Below are 12,741 nucleotides of genomic sequence, written 5' to 3'. Positions count from 1 at the left end.
CTTTCCTCACCTGTAAAATGAGGAGAATGAGGTGAACCTTGTGGGGAGTTGTCAGGGTAAATGACAAGTGTCTGTAAAGCTCCTCGGATGTCTTCCTGTTCCCAGGTGGTTCAGGAGACCATTATTAGTACCAAGGACCCTTCACTGTAAGGTCATTTCCCACCATGTTCGTACTTAGATTTTTGAAAGCTTGTTTACTATTTTGATTTTAAAAGTGGAGATATAGTCTTTAAAAAAAAAGTTGGAAAATAGTGGGAACTATAAAGAGGAATTAATAAAAGCCCACCATCTGAAAGAAATTCTTGTGAACATTTTGACATGTCAACGGATAAGTTTTCTGAACAGAGAACATGTTTGTGTGTTGGCCTCCTTCATAGAGCATTGAGTCATCTCTTTACATAGTGTCTCTGATACCTTAAAATTTAATACTGAAATTTAATACTAATCATATTAGAATGGGGCTAAATTTTAGGCTGGCAGGGGTTGGGCCATTCAGTTAGGGTCATGCTTATGTGTGGCAATCCAGGCTCATGACTGGAATCCTAGTGATTTGGCCTCTTGGGGGTAGAAAGTAATCGCTTAAAAATTGAGCCGACTACAGGTTTGTTCTGGGTTACTGACTCCAGGAAATGTTTCCTCTCCCTTGCATGCCTAATAATGTGAGCCCTTCTCTTTTCCTCACATGCTGTAGAAGATGGCAGTGAACGTATACTCAACGTCCGTCACCAGTGATAACCTAAGTCGACATGATATGCTGGCCTGGATCAATGAGTCTCTGCAGCTGAATCTGACAAAGATTGAACAGTTGTGCTCAGGTAAGAGAAATCTACTAGATCATTTTTCCAGGAAAGCCTGTAGGTCTTTCAGGAATGCACAGGCCTGTATCTGACTGCAGAGGCCACTGGATCAGGTTCTGTGTCAGGGCTGCCTCATTTCCTTCTTTCAGCCTCGCACCAGTTCCTCTTCTGGAAGGAACTATGCTAAGAGAGTGTGCTTCTGGCCCACGTACCACCATCTTTAAATTCTGAGGCCTGCCGCTTAGCCCAGTTTCTCCATCTGCACTCTTGTGCATCCAGATTTTTCTTTTTTTTAAAGATTTTATTTATTTATTCATGAGAGACACGCAGAGGGAGAAAGCAGGCTCCATGCAGGGAGCCTGATGTGGGACTCGATCCCGGGACTCCAGAATCACGCCCTGGGCTGAAGGCAGGCGCTAAACTGCTGAGCCACCCAGGGATCTGGAGTGCATTCAGATTTGAAATGTTTTATTTGAGGATGACAGTTGTAACTATTCTAGACTTATTTATTTATTTATTTATTTATTTATTTATTTATTTATTTATTTATTTATTTATTTTCTGTTCTAGTTTTATATTAGTTTTATCAGTGGCATGTTTTATTCCCAAGTAGGACAAGACCAAAGTCAGGCAAATGCCATTTCAGCCACAATTTTATTGAACTGTTTTTTTTTTTTTTTTAAAGATTTTATTTATTCATGAGAGACACACAGAGAGAGGCAGAGACACAGGCAGAGGGAGAAGCAGGCTCCACACAGGGAGCCTGATGTGGGACTCGATCCTGGGTCTCCAGGATCATGCCCTGGGCTGAAGGCGGCACCCAAACCGCTGAGCCACTGGGGCTGCCCTGAACTCTTTGTTTAATAAGAATTTAAAGAGAGGTAATGACTTAAAACAAAAACAAACTTCTTTTTTCTGTGTATACGAACTGACATTTAAAAAGTTAGGAAGAAGAAAATAAGAATTGTTGGTAGTTCTAGTATTCAGAGAAAGCTGCTGTTGGGATATTTTCTTTCACTTTTCTGTGCACATATATATTTCTGTATATCCCAGCTTTTTTCACTTAACTGTATTGTGAATATTCTCTAGTGTCATTCACTATCATAAAAAAAACTTATTTTTAATGGCTATGTGCTATTTCTGTGGATATGGTGGAGTTGTTTATTAATCTTCCTGATTTGGGGACATTTATGTGGTTTCTAATTTTTCCATAGTGATTTCTAGAATAGAAACGGAGTTACTAGGTCAAGGAGTATGAATTTTAGGTTCTTGATAATTATTTTTCATAAAGATATTACTGGTTTCTGTTTCCTCTAAAGACTTCTTGTCTCACCTTTTGTGGGTTCTGCTGGCTGTCCTAACATGCATGATAAGGATTGTGTTGGGATTACCAAAACTGGGTCTACCACAGATAGAGGTGGGGTCAAGAATATTCCAGAAGGATGAGATATGTATCCTGCTGCTACTTCAATTCTTCTCTTGTCTGTGGGAGAGAATTAGAATTGTTCCTGGGTGTAACAATAATGGTCATTTAATTGAACACTTAGGTGCCAGGGTCATGTAAATACTTTTCCAATATGGCTTCATGCAATTCTTACTATATACCTACATGAGGTAGAGATGTTTATTAACCCTAGCTTACAGATGAGGAAACGGGCTTAGAGAAATTGAGTAACAAGTTCCGGGCTATACAACCAAGAACAGAATTGAGACTTGAACCTTTGTACAGATCAGCAGCTGATGTTCTTCAGTTCCCATGCCTTCCTCGCTCTCCAGGTTATTCCTTTACTGGTGCCATTTGGATTTATTTATTTACTAATGATTTTATTTATTTATTTTGAAAGATTTATTTGAGAGAGAGAGTGGGGATGAGCAAGGGGGGAGGGACAGAGGGAGAGGAGGGGAGAGAAAAAGAGAAAGAGAGAAAGGGGGGCCAGACAATGAAACTTCATCCCAGGACCCTGGGATCATGACTGGAGCCAAAGGCAGACACTTAACTGAGCTACCCAGGTGCCCCTATGATTTTATTTTGTCTTATTTTATTTATTTATTTTTAAAGATTTATTTATTTATTCATGAGAGACACAGAAAGAGAGAGGCAGAGACAGGCAGAGGGAGAAGCAGACTCCACACGGGGAGCCCGATGTGGGATTCAATCCCAGTACCCTGGGATCATGCCCTGAGCCAAAGGCAGATGCTCAACTGCTCAACCAGGCGCCACTATTTTATTTATTTTATTATTTATTTATTTATTTAAGATAGGGCGAGTAAGAGAGAGACAACATCAGCTTGGGGGAGTGGGCAGAGGGAGAAACAGTCTCTCTACTGAGCACGGAGCCTGATGCAGGGCTCAATCCCAGGACCATGGGATCATGACCTGAACTGAAGGCAGACAGCTAACTGAGCCACCCAGGCCCCCATACTTCCTTTTTTTTTTTTTTTTTTTTACTTCCTTATTTTATAGCTGGGTCCTAGTCTTGCTCTTTGTTTCATTTGGTCATCTTGTTACATCCCCTGTGAGGTTTAATCTCCACTTGCAAATGGTCATGGGGAGGCTCCATGCGAAATTGTATAGTGAAACTATGGTGCCCATGTGTCATGCTAGTTTCTCATTAGTTTAATTGTAGCAGGGCACAGGTTACTTGTAGGCACAGGTTGTTAGCCTTAGATTTGTGCTGCCTTCCCCCAGTTTGTTTCCGCAGTCCCATCACTACATCCCCATTTGTTTGTGGCTCTTAAAGCACTTGTTTGCCCTGTGATTTGTGACTAATACGGGGATGAGGTCATCCCACTTTTCATTGGAGCTAGCTTTTTCACTAGTTTTCTCCCTAAAATTTACCTCTTCCATAAATATACTCTGAAATATATTTTACTTAATTGCAAAATTAGACTATTTTTTTAAGATTTATTTATTTTTAGAGAGAAAGGGAAAGAGCTTGTTGGGGGTAGGTGGGGGAGGGGCAGAGGAGAGGGAGAGAGAGAAAGACAATCTCCAGTAGACTCCCCACCAGGCTTCATCTCTTGAGATCATGACCGGAGCTAAAATCAAGCATTGGGTGCTGACTGAGCCATCTAGGTTCCCCTAAATCTCTTCAAGTGTAGATAAGTGGTAATGTGTATGATCTGGCTCCAGATTTAGCTTAGACAGGGAGCTGTTGTGGATAGTCAGGACTGGGCATGGAGAGGCTTCAGTCTGCTCTGAGCCATGTGATTTTAGATGAGTCCTTTAATGTTCTAGTTTCTCTTCTGTAAACTGGGGTAGTAGGACTAAGCCTACCTGTTAAAAAAAAAAAAAAAAAAAAAAAAAAAGCTCTCAGATACTGATTCTGTGCCAGACCCTGGAAATGAGTATAGATCTCTCAGGGGAGTGTGCAAATGCTCATTTTACAGATGGGGAGACTGCTTGTGGGACACAGCTTATGCATTACAGAGCCTGGTTTTGAATCCAGATCTTTCTGACAACAGAACCTTACACTTTTTCTGCTGCATACATACTCTTTTTTTCTCATGTCATATCTTTTTTTAAATTTTTTATTTAAAGATTTTTATTTATTTATTCATGAGAGAGACAGAGAGAGAGAGAGAGAGGCAGAGACATAGGCAGAGGGAGAAGCAGGCTCCATGCAGGGAGCCCGATGTGGGACTTGATCCTGGGTCTCCAGGATCTGGCCCTGGGCTGATGGCGGTGCTAAACTGCTGAGCCACCCGGGCTGCCCATGTCATATCTTTTTAAAAGAAGCATTTGGAAGAGAGTTAAACAGATGTAAATTATATACAATTAAATACAATGATACTGTCTCATTAAAAATCCCTGTGAAGAATTTCAGCCTTGCAAGCTGCCTGCCATTTTTCTTATCTTGGATAAAGTGCTTTTCTCCTGCAGGACACTTAACTGTGATTTGTAAGCAAACTTTTATTCATTCATAGCTAGTTTTCCTCTGAGAGTTGTATGTGACTTCTCTCCAAGTATGTAGATGGTTGTGTTATGTCTCACATTGATGTTTAGAAAACTAGGTCTCCATTTTCTGTATGAGACCAAACAGGATGAGCTGCAGACACTATGTCCCTGGAGAAGGCCTGCTGCCAGGGGATTGGAGTCCTAGAGAAGGTGAGGTTCCTCAGATTCTTGCATTTTCTGAGGCCTAAGCAGCATCCCAGTAGCCTTTAAGACTGGTGCCTGGTTCCTCCCGGTCTTACCTCTGATGAGCAGAGGATCAAGCTGACTAGAATTTTCTATGATACATGAGTCTTGAAGGATAGGAATAGGTTTTTCACTTGTAAGAGTGAAGCTCTGAGGTCCTACACTATTAATGTGCTGGTTGACTATGAGATGGCTGAGTTTTGTAAGCATTGTGAATCTTCCCAGTCCCGCCCAGGTCTGCACTCCCCAAAAGTAAAACAAGCCTTTGCTTGGCTTTTGTGAGGTAAGGTGAGGATAACTTTCAGTGACAAGTTGGCAGTTTGTTTCAAGATTCATTTCCATTCCATAGTCTCCCTGTTTTTGAGAGCTAGTCATCGAGTATTTTGGAACGGTAGTCTGAAGGAAAAAACCCTCTCATTTGGATGAGAGATTGCTTGTATCAGAAAAGGGATGTGGTTGCTTTTTGTTGACGAGTCTCTATTCCCTCATTTCCATTTCATATTCAGGCCCTCTGTGTGTTTCCAAGGGCCCAGCACGGTACTTTGAACCTGTAGAGTGGCCCTCACTGTGTTTCTCAGCTCTCCCTTCTCTTCTTGTCTTCTCCCCTCCAGCCTGGCCTTCATAGTTCCTGTGCTGCACAGAATAAGAGAGGTGTGTAGTGTGCAGACACTTCCCTGGCAAATGCTAGATTTCCTCTTTCCTTAGCTTGTTGTAGGAGCCCTTGAGTCAGTCTTGCTTGTGCTGTTCTGAGTGTGGCCACATCGCTAGCCAGGCCTCCTCTGCTTCATTTTCTCCTCAGGTTGTTACCTCCCTTTTCCAGATACTCCATTTTGGGCCATGATTCCACCATTCTTTCAGTGTTGCAGGCTTCCAAAGAGACTAATTCACCAAGCTCTATATGTCTTCTGATGGGTGTTTTGGATCTAGCCCTTTCTCCGTTTGCTCACTGCTGGCACAGCAGTTGCCTCACTAGGCACGGGTTCCCCTGTCCCCACTCTCTGGCACCACAGTAGTATGCAGCCTTTCTTTTTTTTTTAAATGTTTTTTTTTTTTTTTTAATTTTTATTTATGATAGTCACACACGCGCACACACACACACACACAGAGAGAGAGAGAGAGAGAGAGAGAGAGAGAGGCAGAGACACAGGCAGAGGGAGAAGCAGGCTCCATGCACCAGGAGCCCAACGTGGGATTCGATCCAGGGTCTCCAGGATCGCGCCCTGGGCCAAAGGCAGGCACTAAACTGCTGCACCACCCAGGGATCCCAGTATGCAGCCTTTCTTAGAGACCATTTTTATTGAGTTACTCTTCTCAAAGAAGGATCTCTTCCAACTTTACCTGACTCTTAAAGCACCTCCTTGGTTTTTCTTTGCCTTAGTTAAAACAAAACAAAAGACAAGGAACTTTTTTTCTAATTATAAGTTATTAGGATTTACAAAGCATATTAAGAAAACCATAATCTGCTCTAATATCACAGTTTTGTGGGAGTTGTTATCTTTTAGATGTATTTTGTCCCCTAATTATTAGCTTTATTTATTGAGCATTTATCGTAGGCCAGTTGCTTTCCAAAGTGCTTTACATATATAACCTGGAAGGTAAGGACTGTCATTTCCATTTTATAGATGGAGAAACTGAGGCATAGGGAGGTTAAACAACTTGCCCAAGGTCATTTCTTTCAGCTGTACTTTGAGTAGTTAGCTATAATTGTTAGATATAATTGACATATACTGTATATACAATTCTTATTTTTGAATATATTGAAATAACTGAAGGTCTGAAAATGGTTTAAAATTCAAAAGGAACAAAAAGATAAACAGTGAAAAATTTCCTCCTTAACCCTGTCAGCCAGCCACCCAGTTTCCTGCTCCAGAGAGAGTGTATGTATAAGCAAAAACATCCATCCATATTTTGTGTTCTCTTTTCCCCTTTTTTACACAGATAGTAGCATTTTTAATATGCCAGTGGGTGTTTCATATCAGTGTATCAGATGCCACTTTCCTTTCTTTTTTTAGGCTATGTAGATTCTAATTTCCTTGGAGAGCAGTCCCCTATGTGGACATTTGATGTCTTTCCAGTTTGTTGCTTTTATAGATTGTTACGTTAAGTAACAAGCACATGTATGTGCCTGGCAGTTTTGTTTCTTTTTTAAAAAATTTTATTCATGAGAGAGAGAGAGAGGGGCAGAGGCAGAGACATAGGCAGAGGGAGAGGCAGGCCTCTTGGGAATCCCAATGAGAGACTCAGTCCTGGGACCCCGGGATCACACCTTGAGCCGAGGGCAAACTCAAGCATTGAGCCACCCAGGCATCCCTGTTTCCTGCTTTTAAAAAATTGGAATGGGGGCACCTAGGTGGCTCAGTGGTTGAGCATCTGCCTTTAGCTCAGGTCATGATCTTGAGATCCGGGGATCAAGTCCCGTGTTGGGCTCCCTGCAGGAAGTCTGCTTCTGTCTCTGCCTCTCTGTCTCTCATGAATAAAAAAATCTTAAAAAAAAATAAGAGTAGGGATTATTTTTCCCATGTTAAAACATCTTGAGGCTGATTTTAATTTATTTTTTGAAAGAGAGAGAGAGCATGAGTAGGGGGAGTGGTAGGGGGAGTAGCAGATTCCCTGCTGAGCAGGGAACTGGGTGTGGGACTCAATCCCAGGACTCTGGGATCACTACCTGAGCAGAAGGCAGGCGCCCAGTCAACTGAGCCACTCAGGCAATCCTTGAGGCTGATTTTTAATGACTGCATTAGTGATTCCTCATAGCTCTCTATTTCCAAATTTTATTCATCTTTTAAGATGACTCAAGCCTCACCTATTCCCTAAAGTCTGAACATGCTCACATTTAATAGTCAATGTGTTTCCTGTGTGTTGTGTTAGAACTTCGGGAGCTCTATACCTGGAGTCTTCTGATGGGGAAGTATCTCTTATGTGTAGAATGTTGGCTACAGCTTTCATCTAATTCTCAGGGGTCTCTCGGCCTGAAAGAGTTGAGTGCCAGGGCACTTGGGGTATTGTAAGCTTTTGGAGCAGGGGTTGCATTATGCCCTTGCAGCCCAGAATTTGGTAAGGCGGGGCCACAGCAGTCAGTGAGGCTTGGTAGGTGATCAGTAACATACAACTGGTCCTGCCCTGCATCTGTCTGCATCCTCAGGCCACGGATTATGTGGGCCTATTCTGCCACAGATCATTGGGTCAGCAGCCATCTGAGAGGAACCCTGCTTGTGTTGTCAGCCTTTGTTATTAAGGCCTTTTTAACCTATTCTGTAACTAGATGGGACATTTATAGGAGTTTTCAGCCCTTTTGTGAAAAGCAGCTGATAGATTTTTTTCATTTCTTTTTTTCTTTTAAGGATTTTATTTGAGATCGTGTGTGTGTGTGTGTGTGTGTGTGTGTGAGAGAGAGAGAGAGAGAGAGAGAGAGAGAGGGAGAGAGAACATGAGAGAGAAAGCACACACGCACGTGGAGGGGAGAGGGAGAAGCCGACTCCTTGCTGAGCAGGGAGCCTGATGTGTGGGATTCAATTCCAGACCCTGATATCATGACCTGAGCTGAAGGTAGATGCTTAACTGACTGAGCCACCCAGGTGCCCCAGATTTTTTTCTTTTCAACATTTGCTTTTTTTTTGTGAGTGTTCTGATTTTTTTTTTAAAGATTTTATTTATTTATTCATGAGAGACACAGAGAGAGAGAGAGGAGCAGAGACATAGGCAGGAGGAGGAGAAGCAGGCTCCATTCAGGGAGCCTGATGTGGGACTCTCTCTGTGTCTCTCATGAATAAATAAATAAAATTAAATTGAAAAAAAAAAAAAAAAAAAAAAGAACTCCGGGATCACAGGATCACGTCCTGAGCCAAAGGCAGATGCTCAACTGCTGAGCCACCCAGGTGTCCCTTTTCTGTGTTCTGATTTTTTTTTTTTAAAGATTTTATTTATTTATTCATGAGAGATGCAGTGAGAGAGAGAGAGGCAGAGACACAGTCAGAGGCAGAAGCAGGCCCCTTGCAGGGAGCCTGATGTTGGACTTGATCCCAGGTCCCCAGGATCAGGTCCTGGGCTAAAGGCAGCACTAAACCGCTGAGCCACCAGGGCTGCCCTGTGTTCTGATTATAAAAATAATATTTATTGAGGTGCCTGGCTGGCTTAGTCAGTGGAGCATATGACTCTTGATCTCAGAGTTGTGAATTCAAGCCCCATGTTGGGTGTAGAGTTTACTTAAAAATAAAATATAAAGTTAAAAAATAAAATAATATTTACTGTAGTACGTGATTGAATATTTAAAAAATAGAACGCATTTAGTACCACCACCCAGAATTGGCCGTTACTGAGTCATTTTTAATCTACAAAACAGTAATTTCATACGGTTTAGCCTGATACATGGTGTTTTTTTCTAGTTATCTGTGCTATATACATAGTAAAATGGCTATTTTTATATTTATATGAAGATATTTAATTAATTTTTTAAAACTATGACAGATGTCCATTTCTTTTCTTTTTTTTTTTTTTTTAAGATTTTATTTATTTATTCATGCGAGAAAGAGAGAGGCAGAGACATAGGCAGAGGGAGAAGCAGGTTCCATGTAGGGAGCCTGATGCGGGGCTTGATTCCGGGACTCTGGGATCACACCCTGAGCCAAAGGCAGACACTCAACCGCTGAGCCACCCAGGTGTCCCAAGAACTGTGGTGATTTTTAAAGCAAGCTTTTTTCTGAGAAGCAGATGACTGCTGTTTTTAAGTGGCTTTGATTGACTTTTGCTGGAATTCAATGGATGGCTTGAGAATAGTGTGTATTTAGTAAACGCACATTATTTTGCTGTTCCAGAAAAACATCCTTCATGTGTAAAGCAGTGCTGTGGGTATAGATGCCTAATAGATTATCTTCTGTGTATGCACGTACACATGTTTTGAATTGATTTGTACACATCAGGATCCAAACAAGAGCTATACATTACAATTGATAAATTATGACTTTAAAATCTCTTTTAAAATATAACAGGGGGGATGCCTGGGTGGTTCAGCAGTTGAGTGTCTGTCTTTTTTTTTTTTTTTTTTTGAGGTTAGGAAATATTTTATTGACAACTAGGGACATGGCCGTAAGAGAGGGAAGCACACAGGACTGCAAACTAAAACCCAATAGCCAGCAAGGGCCCTTTGGGCCAGGAACACTGCATCCTAGGGTCCTCACCGTCTCCCACCAAACAAGACTGGGCATCCAGGAGAGGGGGCAGTGGCTCTGGTATCCCACAGAGTGAGAGGATATATGGTGCCTCATTATGAGCGACAGGGTAAGGAGGTAAAATGGAGGTAGGGCCCATCACTGCCTAAGACCACCTCCTCCTCTCAGATCCAACACCAGGTGGAGGACTGAACCACCTAGGATCTTGTAATCAGCTGCTGTCTTCTCATCATTCATCTGTTTTCCACTGTAGAGGAGCCGCTGCTGCTGTGGGGGGATTCCCTCTTTCTCCTCCACACGCTCCTTGATTCGCTCCACCTTGTCTGTGGGTTCAATGTCAATCTCAATCTCCTTTCCGGTCAGCGTCTTCACTTTAATTAGCATCTTCTTCCCAGTTTGGAGCTGCACACAGATAATTTGCTGCTTCCACCGCTGCGGTTGCTGCTGCCGCTCCCCAGCAATCCGCCTGTGGAAGTCACTTCTCGAGTGTCTGTCTTTGGCTCAGTGTGTGATCCTGGGGTTCTGGAATTGAGTTCTGCATCGAGTTCCCTGTGAGGAGCCTGCTTCTCCCTCTGCCTGTGTCTCTGCCCCTCCCCACCGCCCCCATGGCTGTCATGGATAAATAAATAAAATGTTTAAAAACAAAAAACAGGCTCCATGCAGGGAGCCTGACATGGGACTTGATCCTGGGACCTCAGGATCACGCCCCAGACCAAAGTTAGACACTCAACTGCTGAGCCACCCAGGTGTCCCACAAACTACCCTTTAAAAAGATATTTTATGTATTAGAGAATGAGTTGGGGGATGGGGAGAGGGAGAAGCAGACTCCCCGCTGAGCAGGGAGCCCTGATGCAGGGTTCAATCCCTATTAGTTTGTTAGAGAAACTGGGTCATTGTCCTCTAGAATTTAGGAAGCTATTAGTGTCCCTGTATGTATGTATGTATGTATGTATGTATGTATTTATTTATTTATTTTAAAGGTTTTATTTATTCATGAGAGACATGGAGAGAGAGGCAGAGAGACAGGCGGAGGGAGAAGCAGGCTCCACGCAGGGAGCCTGATGTGGGACTCGATCCCAGGACCCCGGGAAAATGCCCTGAGCCAAAGGCAGATGCTCAACCGCTGAGCCACTTAGGCATCCCAGTGTCCCTATTTTAAAAATATAAATATTGCTAATTCAGTGCCTGGTACCTAGAATTTTTTCAGTATATTTTTGTTGGGTGAGGAAGTAAATCAGGCACCTCAAAAACCAGGCTTCTACTTTCTGATGCTTCTTTCTACTCAGAATGTTTTTGATCATTGAAGTGCTTCTGCTCTTTGCATCTTTCCAAAAATAATGATAATGGCACTGTTTATGCTAGAACTGGCAGGGAGCCAGATTGGTTTGATTTAAATTAAATTGAATATGCATATGATGGCAGTCTCAATTCTGCAGAACACCTTTTGCTTAGTCACTGGATTTCTTGCCTCCTTCCCTGGCTGTTTCCTTTGGCACATTAGCCCTGCAAGGGCAGTAAGTGCAGTGAAGCCTGCCCTGTATTAGGAGACTGTAGTTCAGTAGGCATTAGAGAAATAACATTCATGGAAATTTTAAACACCAAGAAAATATTTCTTAGGAACGAAGATGGGGAAAAAATGGGCTAGTGCGGGGAGGGAATGGAATTGGAAAGCAAATGAGATGAGATATATGTGATAATTTTCTATAGTTGCCTTTAAAATAAAATGGAGGAACACAAAAATTTCTTCTGTTTAACTTTGTTTATAAACTGATAGGTTAAGTTTATTTAGACGTGTAAAACCTCAGGGAGACAGACATCTTAGAAAAACATTTATTTAACCTCGGTCAGAGGATAGATCTTTGAAATACTTGGGAAATCCCTACTGCCAGTGGGCAAGAGGATGTGTCCTTGCAAAAAATTAGATGAAGTCACTTGTTTCCCTTTTTTCTCTTCTAGGGGTTTTTCTTCATAGTGATTTTATTATCATGCTAGTTTCTTACAAAGTTTTAAAATTTCCTAGAAACATTTCTTCTCTCCTCATCACAGGCTTCCAAATTGGAGGTATGTTAGACTTAGGTGAAACCAGTCTTGTTATAGATTTTGAGAAATGATTTTGACATTAAGTGGTAATGAAGCTTTGGGTTTTATAGGTCCACATTATTATTATTTTTAATTTGTTGTTGTTTTAAGTAAACTCTGCCCCCAACATGGGGCTGAAGCTCATGAGACAAAGATCAAGAGTCGCATGCTTGGGAGGCCTGGGTGGCTCAGCGGTTGAGCATTTGCCTTTGGCTTAGGTCATGATCCCGTGGTACCGGGATAGAGTCCCGAATCAAGCTCCTCGTGGGGAGCCTGCTTCTCCCTCTGCCTATGTTTTTGTGCATCTCTCTCTCTCTCTCTCTCTTTCTCTGTCTCTCATGAATAAAACAATAAAATCTTTAAAAAAAAAAAAAAAAAGAATCCCATGCTCTACTGATTGAACCAGCCAGGTGTCCCAGTATAGGTCCACTTTACAACATTTTATATTCTCTGTGGGTTAAGTAGGTTTGGGTAGAAGTTCATCCTGCTTTATTTATTTTAAAGATATTTATTTACTTTGGAGAGAGAGTGCAGGGCTGGGGAGAAGCAGGGAGAAGGA

General features: G+C 42.1%; 2 protein-coding genes across 5 annotated transcripts in view; one reads left to right on the top strand and one right to left on the bottom strand.

Annotated features, from left to right (window-relative positions):
* The window catches only part of MAPRE1 (microtubule associated protein RP/EB family member 1), a 33,788-nt gene that overhangs the window by 3,919 nt on the left and 17,128 nt on the right, over positions 1–12,741 (top strand). For all 4 annotated transcript variants that reach the window (XM_055346371.1, XM_055346361.1, XM_055346380.1 and 1 more), the window contains exon 2: positions 692–815. In XM_055346371.1, coding sequence (XP_055202346.1) covers positions 695–815 — 121 coding nt within the window. In that variant the 5' untranslated portion in view covers positions 692–694. The remainder of the gene's footprint in view (positions 1–691; positions 816–12,741) is intronic.
* On the bottom strand, positions 9,973–10,581 carry LOC129523449 (NEDD8-like). The gene has a single exon (XM_055346404.1). It carries the CDS (start codon positions 10,485–10,487, stop codon positions 10,242–10,244), a length of 246 nt encoding a protein of 81 aa, XP_055202379.1. The 5' UTR covers positions 10,488–10,581; the 3' UTR covers positions 9,973–10,241.

Source organism: Nyctereutes procyonoides, unplaced genomic scaffold (genome assembly GCF_905146905.1).
Source record: "Nyctereutes procyonoides isolate TBG_1078 unplaced genomic scaffold, NYPRO_anot_genome, whole genome shotgun sequence".
In the NCBI taxonomy this organism is placed as follows: domain Eukaryota; kingdom Metazoa; phylum Chordata; class Mammalia; order Carnivora; family Canidae; genus Nyctereutes; species Nyctereutes procyonoides.
Note: the sequence above shows the minus strand (reverse complement) of the source record. Positions and strands in the feature narration are given on the sequence as shown.

What these genes read in the sequence shown, in the direction of transcription:
- LOC129523449 (XM_055346404.1), bottom strand. Translation starts at nt 10,487, where the DNA reads ATGCTAATTAAAGTGAAGACGCTGACCGGAAAGGAGATTGAGATTGAC.